Source organism: Choristoneura fumiferana, chromosome 10 (assembly GCF_025370935.1).
Source record: "Choristoneura fumiferana chromosome 10, NRCan_CFum_1, whole genome shotgun sequence".
NCBI lineage: Eukaryota > Metazoa > Arthropoda > Insecta > Lepidoptera > Tortricidae > Choristoneura > Choristoneura fumiferana.
Window position 1 is genome coordinate 13,278,586 of NC_133481.1, and position 9,020 is coordinate 13,287,605.

Below are 9,020 nucleotides of genomic sequence, written 5' to 3' on the forward strand. Positions count from 1 at the left end.
GAATCATAAAAAATATCGCTAGCTACTTTCAAACTTATTATTCTTACACCGCACAAATATCTCGTTTCCATTTTTCATCTGGGAATATTGGAATGAAAAGGACTAAACAAAACCTAGTACTAATGGAAAAGTAATACCGAGCTCTGCTCCCGATGTCTATGCGACTCGCAACAATAATATCGTCTAGTCGGATTTAATAAGTATAATCCCTCGACGGAGTTAGTAAACGCAAACAACCATATCGGAATGTATCTGCAATCGTACAGGAGCCAAGGATTTTATTACTCTTTAGTTACTAAGCGATGTCTTTGTTTTGAAGAATAAAGATTATATCTATCTATCTACCTATATACCTATTTTAATCGCCAATAATATCTTTACTACAAAGAAGTATTTAAGTAATCGTTCTTCGGTGAGTGCGTTAGACTTCGAAGTGAATGGAATCATTGAGTTGGATTTTGAGATATACATAGTTGTAAAGTTTTCTTCAAGTTGTAACCTACGGTCTCTGTGGTCAATTCACATTGAAATGCAACTCTACGTGAGGCGGCACATTTAATTGACAGGTGTAAAATGACCCTATAAGTAAACATGACTCCACCGGCCCGTTGTAGTTCTCCTGATTGGAGACGTTTTTCATTGTTTTCCAAGTTTTCCAAGGAAGACGAAGCGCTGGCAGGCTTGCAACTATGTGGACTGACAACATTGAAAGAGTTCTGGATAGCCGGTGGATGGAAGTGACGAGTTCTCGTTCATTCTGACCTTCTAAGGGGGAGGTCTTTGTTCACCAGTGGACGTTTTACGCTTAATGATGATGATTTTATTGATACCAAAACGAATCCTGACTAACTCCTGAGAATCTACATGGCTGGTCATTATTTCTATTACTGTCGCTAATATATACCCAGTGGACTACCTGGATATGGAATAAATGGTTTAGCCCAATCATAGTGAAGAAACGTACATTGGGTTATACCGCGTGTGGCCTGTAATACGAGCAAAAAATTAAAACGTAGATCGTCCTCGTCAAACTGAAGAACATTAGTTCAGCGACTTTTAAAAATAATGGAGTCTTTGAATTTTCCTTTTTTCGTACAAATTAAATACTGCTATCAATGTACGCCATCCTAGAACACAACTGACGTCGCCTGTCACGCTACAAACATCAAGCATTAATATAATTCTTCTTCTTCGAATAAACTTAAAAGTGTAATAAAAATTAAAAAAATAATTATTTTTAAAAGTCGCTGAACTAATGTTGTTCTGTTTGAGGAGTATGATCTGTGTTTTAATTATTTGCTCATATTACAGGCCACACCCTTTATAATGTAATAGGTATTCAGTTTGTAGACCAAAGAAAAAAAATATACTTGTACTTGTTTATTGCCTGTATTCCCAAATGGGGTAGGCAGAGCACACGAAACGTTACCGCTTCTGAGCCACTTTTAGCAATTTTAGGACTAATTATATTTTAGGTTTGTATGACTTCATTCACTTAATTTACCTTTACTTAAATACTTTACCAAATTAACTTTAAGTTTGGCATCAAATCAAGCAAATTTCAGTACCAATATATCCAACACAAAATTCAAATAAGTACTTAATTAAACTAACGAGATAAACTTGTCTAAATTAAAAGGAAAGTACGAAGTCGGCTTTAGCATTTCAGTTTCGTAAGGCGCGGTAACGGGAGCTTGCAAATGTCTTAATTTCCTGGAGGCGCGACTGTTTCGGCTTAAGCCGTGAAATCGCTCTCATCCACTGATATAAATCTTTTAACACTCATTCCCTGCTTAAGCAGAAGCTTAAGCTGCTAACTCCAACAACTGTAATTAGGAGTAGTCACCGTAATCGCGGCTGAAGCGACAAACGAGCTGCTTATAAAGCTTTGGCACTCAAGAGATGTAATTTTAATTTTGACAAGCCATTTTGGGTGCGCTGAATTATGGTGTAAGGTTTTCTTAAAGTCATTCCTTGCGTAGTTAAGGTTTGACGAATGTATACGTTAATCGAATATCTCTATTTGCGCCCTAGGTTCTTGAAGGTTAGAAGTATCTAGGGTTCTTCTTTAATAAAAATTGTAGTAAACTTAAAAATGTTTAATTTTTGAGATAAAGTTACAATGTTAATGCAAACAGTTCGAGATGCGTTCGATCCGGTGATTAGATTTGAATTGTTCGTTAGACGCGCCGATCGCCTGTCAGTTCTAACCGCCGCCGAAGTTTGAATCTTCGCACCGTTAGTGGCGTTATGGATGCGTTCTGAACATGCTCCCCGCCTTGAAGTACTTCAACGTACTTGTAATTACTAAGAGCTACATTCCGTGGATGTTGGCAATGGGCATATGTTGTTGAAAGCCCTCTTGATGATGCCCTTTTTCGTTTTTATGTCAGCGACCCGAGCCACTCCATCTCTGCCGGGATAAATCTTCATGATGCGCCCGAGCAGCCACATAAGAGGCGGTGCACCTTTCTCCTTCACGATGACCAAGGCCCCTTCTGTAAGCTTGTCATGTGATGAAAACCATTTTGTTTTCTTCTGCAGTTGAGAAACATACTCGAGCTGGAATCTGTTCCAAAAGTGACGCTTTAGCTGCTCCACACGCTGAAATCGATGAAGACAATTTATGTTCTTCTCTAGTGCTGTGTTCGATGAGCTGGGAACAAACATTAGTGGCCGTCCAATTAGGAAATGTGCTGGTGTGAGGGCAGTTAGATCGGAAGGTTCGCTGGATATAGGAGTCATGGGACGGGAATTTAATACAGCTTCGATCTCAGACAAACATGTAGTCATTTCTTCGAAAGTTAAATGTGTTAAGTTTAAAATACGCCGTAAATGATGTTTTACTGAACGCACACAACGTTCCCATAAAGAACCAAAATGTGGCGAGTATGGTGGCGAGAAGACGAAGTTAATCCCAGACTGAGCAAGATCTGAAGCTACATCTGGCGATTTTAATACTCTGTACAGTTCATTACAAGTACCAGTGTAGTAAGTAGCATTATCGCAATAAATATTTGTCGGCTTACCCCTTCGAGCAATAAACCGATTTAAACTAGCCATAAATGCCTCTTTGGTGAGGTCTGAGACGAGTTCCAGATGTACAGCTTTAACTGCAAAGCATACGTAAATACAAATCCAAGCTTTAATTAATTTACAGCCTCTTCCTTTACGATCAGCTATCATTATAGGCCCGGCGTAATCAGTGCCAGTGTTACTAAAAGGAGAATCTAATTGAGCGCGCGCTGCAGGCAGGTTACCCATGATCGGTTGAATTGTCTGTCCTTTAAACCTGCAACACGTGACGCAATTTTTTACCGTTTTTCGCGCTAAATTTCTACCACCTAGAGGCCAAAAAAGCTGCTTGATGCTGTTAAGCAACAATTGTGGACCCGCGTGTAAAAATTGCAAATGAAAATAATCGAATATTAATTTTGTTAGCCTATGTTTACTACACAGCATTATAGGGTGTTTGACCTCTTCGCTATAATACGTGTTGTCAAGCCTCCCGCCTACCTTCAGTAAATTATCCGAATCTATATAGGGCGTGAAAGGAAGAAGTTTATTTTTTGGAGGAAGCGATTTTCCAGATTTCAACAAAGAAAATTCTTCCTCAAACATTTCCTTTTGACACACAGATACAATAGATTTTTGAGCTGACATTAATTCTGAGCTCTGAAGAAAGCCTGATTTTTTATTAGTATTTTTTGAACAATTATTTATAAATCGTTTAATGTATGCTACAACTCTTATTATTTTTGAAAATGTGGATACTCGATTAGTTAAAAGAGAAAATGGTGATTCTTGAGTATCAGTGACCAAGCATGGTACCATTTCGGGTAATTTCGTGTTTAGCGATGACGGTGATGCAGGCCAGGAAGTCGAATCCTGTTTCAAAAATTCTGGACCAGTCCACCACAAGGCAGACGATGCCAAGAGCTTGGCGTTCATGCCACGCGAAACTAAATCGGCAGGATTCTCCTTTGTGGGCACGTAGTTCCACGTGTGACCAGCAGTAACATCCTGTACCTCGCTCACTCGGTTACGAACAAATGGTTTTAAGTTTGTCGGCGATGACTCTAACCAGGCCAACACTATCATAGAGTCGCACCAAAAAAATACATTACTAAATTTAAGTGTGAGTGAGCTCAGTAATTTAGTAAACAGTCTTGAACCCAACAATACACCGCATAGTTCCAATCGCGGAATTGTTGTTGGTTTAATTGGTGCTATTTTGTTTTTGGAGGCTAAAAGACGGACCGTTATTGCCCCTGCAGTATCTTTCGACCTAACATATGCGCAAGTTCCATACGCGACCTCCGATGCATCAGTGAAAATATGCAATTCGATGTCATGGACTGAGTTAAATAGAATCCATCGTGGTATTTTGATTCGATTAATAAATGGCAAAGTTTCTTCAAATCTAGTCCATAATAAATTAAGATTTGTTGGAATTTCTTCATCCCAAGAATATTTATGCTGCCATAATTTTTGCATTATTACCTTGGCTTCTACAATACAAGGTCCAACCAAACCTACTGGATCAAATACTTGCGCGATTGACGAAAGTACATGACGCTTCGTTACTTTACTGACGCTAGCCAGGTTGATATCGAAAATGAGTGTGTCAGTGTCACATTGCCAATATAAACCTAGTGTTTTAGCTGCAGCTGACGTACTTAAATTTTGCACGTTTAAGTTTCCTTGTACATTATCCTGTCTTAGATCAGTAGAGTTAGTGTAACCCTGCAGTGCGTCCAGTATTTCTGTGCTATTCGAGCGTAACTTTCTTAAATTCAATTGAGCTGAGCTCAGAGAGTCAATCACGCCTTTTCCCAACTGAATAGCTTCAGAAATACTAGAGCTCCCACTTAAATAATCATCAACATAAAAATCGTGAGTGATCGAATGCTGAATGACTGGATCTGATGATTCAAGCCCTAACTGCTTCAAACACCTCGTTGCCAAGTATGGTGCCGAGGCTGTGCCATAGGTCACCGTATTGAGGTTATAACATTGGAGCCGATCAGTTGGATTGAAACGCCACAAAATTTGTTGTAGGCGTCGTTGTTCTGGTGAAATCAATATTTGTCGGTACATCTTCTCGATGTCTCCCGAGATTACATATTTGTGTTGCCTAAACCTAAGCAAAATTGAGATGAGATCGTCTTGCACTGTGGGACCGACCATCTGAATTGCGTTCAACGAAACACCTGACTTTGTAACCGCTGAGGCGTCGAAAACCACTCTCAATTTGGTAGTAGTGCTTGATTCGCGAATTACGCCATGATGTGGCAAGAAACAATCAACATCATCATCATTTAATTTACAGTCTGAACGTGACATATGTCCTAACTTTAGATATTCAGTCATGAATGCATTATAATTTTTTCTAAATTCAGGTTCACGTTTTAGACGTTTTTCTAATGACAAAAAACGACACTTAGCCATCTCATATGAGTCGCCTAATACCTTTGTTGATTCCTTGAGTGGCATTGACACAACAAATCGTCCATCTTCGGAACGTGTTGTGTTGTCAACAAAGTGTTGTTCACATATACGTTCTTCTGGCGTGAAATTATGCACAGGTGAAACACCATCCAACTCCCAGAAGCGGGTGAGCTGCCGATCAATATCGGTGTCATGTAACTCTGACACATGACAGACAGTATGGTGGTTTTGGTTACTAATAACAGACCCGGAAATTATCCAGCCCAGTTTTGAGTCATACAGGATAGGTTGACGTTTCCCTAAGCTAATTCTACTGGAACCTATGACATCCCAAAAGATTTCTGCACCGGCTAGTATGTCTATAACCGATGGAATATTGAATGAGGGATCACCTAACTGTATATGTGATGGAATTTGCAATTCACGTTTGTTTATATATGATGAAGGTAATAGTTTTGTTATTTCAGGAAGCACGAGGCACCTAAGTTCCGTCTTGTAGCCCCCAGTCATTGAATGAATTGTTAACTTGCACGACTGTGTACTCTTAGAGCAGGAATTGTTAATACCTGTTACCGTGGAACTTGTGGAAGAAAGTGGAAGTTGCAGCTTACTGCGGAGCTTCTCAGTGACAAAGTTGGTGGTACTGCCATTGTCCAGAAGAATCCTGGCGATGTGCTTCGTACCCTTGGCGTCGCTGACTTGCACCATAGCTGTGGAAAGCAGTACAGAGGATTGTTGAGACTGGCAATCTCGATCAGCTGATACAGCAACCACTTCGACTGTGTTATCACAGTTTTCTGCGTGTAAGAGAGTGTTATGACGCTCACTACAATACTTGCAGGTGGATAACCTACACTTGGATAGTGCATGACCTGGTCTGAGGCATAGCTGACATACATCAAACTCTTTCACCTTCTTTTGACGAAGGTCAACTGACAGGTTGCGAAATGATTCACATGAAAACAAAAAATGAGTTTGTTTACACATTGGGCAAGTGTATTTAGGTTTTTTATTTTTAATTGACTCACCTGCAACAAGGAAGTTCTTTTGTTTGAAAGATTGATGCATGGGCTTGGTTTGAGAAGATTTGCCCTCCTCTAGAGTCTCTAACAGATCTGCCCTGTTGCAAATGAATGTTGTGAAATTTTCTAATGTGGGAGTTTCCTTTAAGCTATTTCTATGCTCTTCCCACTCACGACTTGTCACTGAATCTAATTTTGTTGACATCATATAAATTATCAATGTATCCCAGTGGTCAGTCGGTTGTCCTAATGTTGTGAGCCCCCTAAGATTTTTATTTGTTACATCTAACATGTGACGCAACGCTTTGTGAGATTCTCTCTGAATTTGATCAACACTGAACAATGCTTTGACATGGTTATTTACCAACAAACGCTCATTATTGTATCTGGACATTAATAGTTCCCAGGCAGTCTTGTAATTGTCTCCTTTAAAGTCTAAACTTTTAATCACTAAGGCTGCACTACCTTGCAATGAAGCACGTAAATAATGAAATTTATTTATGTTGTCGATAGAATCATTGTTGTGAATCAACGATTTGAATGTGTCCCTGAATTCGAGAAAATTCTGATAGTCGCCGTTAAAGTGGGGCAAATTAATTTTAGGCAATCTTACCAGATCATTTTTGTGTTGACATGAGCTGAAACCTGCCTCAGACAAGACTTTGGTGTCTGGTTTGCTTTGTACGCGAAGTAACTCACGCGCACACGACAACAAGGCATAATATTGATTCTCGAATTCGGTACGTTCTTTATATTGCTCGTCCGGGTTTTCCGATTCGATTTCAATCTGCTCCTGTAATTCATCAAAGACAGAATACATATCTTCGATCTTGCTCAGGCGGCACTCAACTTCGCTTATTTGTAGTTCACTTAATGATTTAATAGACTGATATGGGGTAAGAAACGTTTTAAAGTTAGTGAGTTTACACTTAAGAGATGCACGTTTCTTAATTAGCACGCCAATAGACATGATGAGTTATTATTTAAGTTATGAACTTAAAAACACAGATTAAACTATTATAAAGGATTATTACCGTAAGACTTGATCGTAAACTTTATTATTTTACTATTATCGAGGTTATGTTGTTGACAACAGACAGCGCTTCAACTCTCGCAAACCGCATATGACATAGATAAGATAACAGAACGGAGTGGCCCAGAGAGTGACCTGTTATCAGTAGATAAAAGTAATGCAGCAAAAATGAATCGCTTATCTGTTATCTGTGACTATTTTGCAAATAAGCTCTGCGACCGGTAGTTAAAAAAACAATTGAAGTATGCTAGGAAAACTCAGTATAAATGTTAGATAAGTAAATGAACACTTTTATTTGTGCAATGAAAATTAAATTTTGAATTTTACCGTTGAAATGAACTACTTGAAGTTGAGAAATCGAAGCTGTGAAGTTAATTAACGTGATAAAGGGAAAGTTACCGGAAATTATAGGAACATATTGGGAATTTTGGGAAAATTGGAACGAACTCACTGTATGGTATGATGAACCGTTGCTCGATTGACCTGATGCACTGAATATATTTCACTTAAATAAATGTTTCAGACTGCGTGTTTCTCAGACAAGGTGACTTCTTCTTTGACGAATGAAGGCTTGATAGCTTGATGGCTTTTCTTGACGAAAAACGGTAGCACGTCCGATAATTTCCTCCGCGGCTTCTTTGTCTTGACCCTCGCTCGCAGGTATGTTTCTTGCGCTCCAGTCCTCTTTGACGAGATGCTGTGAACGTCTTGGCGAAGCTGTCCTTGACGATGATGGTAAAAGCTTGCGGCGTAAAATCTCTTAGGCACTGATGAAGACGAACTTTGAAGCTCTTCTCCCACGGGTGAAGGACCAATATTTGCGCCCTAGGTTCTTGAAGGTTAGAAGTATCTAGGGTTCTTCTTTAATAAAAATTGTAGTAAACTTAAAAATGTTTAATTTTTGAGATAAAGTTACAATGTTAATGCAAACAGTTCGAGATGCGTTCGATCCGGTGATTAGATTTGAATTGTTCGTTAGACGCGCCGATCGCCTGTCAGTTCTAACCGCCGCCGAAGTTTGAATCTTCGCACCGTTAGTGGCGTTATGGATGCGTTCTGAACAATCTCAAAGTAGGATCTTAATCAATTTATCTATATTTTCAAGTCTATTCTGCGAAGCAGTCCCACATGTTGATTTCAAATATGATTTTAACTAAAAAAACCGGCCAAGTGCGAGTCGACGTGCGGACGAAGGGTTCCTTACCATTATCTATACTACGTTAGACATTAGCAAAAAAACACGTTTGTTGTATGGGAGCCCGCTTTAATTTTTTTTTTCAATTTCATTATTTGCCATAATTTCAACAATGCCGTTATTAATATCAAGCAAATAAACGGCAAAAAAATCAGGTTTGTGGTATGGGAGCCCCCCTTAAAAATATTTATTTTATTCTGTTTTTAGTATGTGTTGTTATAGCGATCACAGCTATACATAATCTGTGAAAATTTCAACTGTCTAACTATCACGGTTCATGAGATACAGCCTGGACCAAGATAGCTACGTTTGTATTTGA

The 9,020-nt window shown here is 39.0% G+C and overlaps 1 protein-coding gene across 1 annotated transcript; it reads right to left on the reverse strand.

Moving 5' to 3' along the window:
- Nucleotides 1-2,026: 2,026 nt before the first annotated feature.
- LOC141432134 (uncharacterized) lies at nucleotides 2,027-7,492 on the reverse strand. The gene is made up of 2 exons (XM_074093585.1): nucleotides 6,480-7,492; nucleotides 2,027-6,161 (listed from the first exon to the last, which is right to left on the reverse strand). The coding sequence occupies exons 1-2, from the start codon at nucleotides 7,441-7,443 to the stop codon at nucleotides 2,308-2,310; spliced, it is 4,818 nt and encodes a 1,605-aa protein (XP_073949686.1). The 5' UTR covers nucleotides 7,444-7,492; the 3' UTR covers nucleotides 2,027-2,307.
- Nucleotides 7,493-9,020: the final 1,528 nt, after the last annotated feature.

Excerpts from the sequence above, each read along its gene's own strand:
- LOC141432134 (XM_074093585.1), bottom strand. The coding sequence starts at position 7,443 with ATGTCTATTGGCGTGCTAATTAAGAAACGTGCATCTCTTAAGTGTAAA. Across the intron at positions 6,162-6,479 it reads AAAGAACTTCCTTGTTGCAG|CTATGGTGCAAGTCAGCGAC; the intron begins GTGAGTCAATTA and ends TGCTTTCCACAG.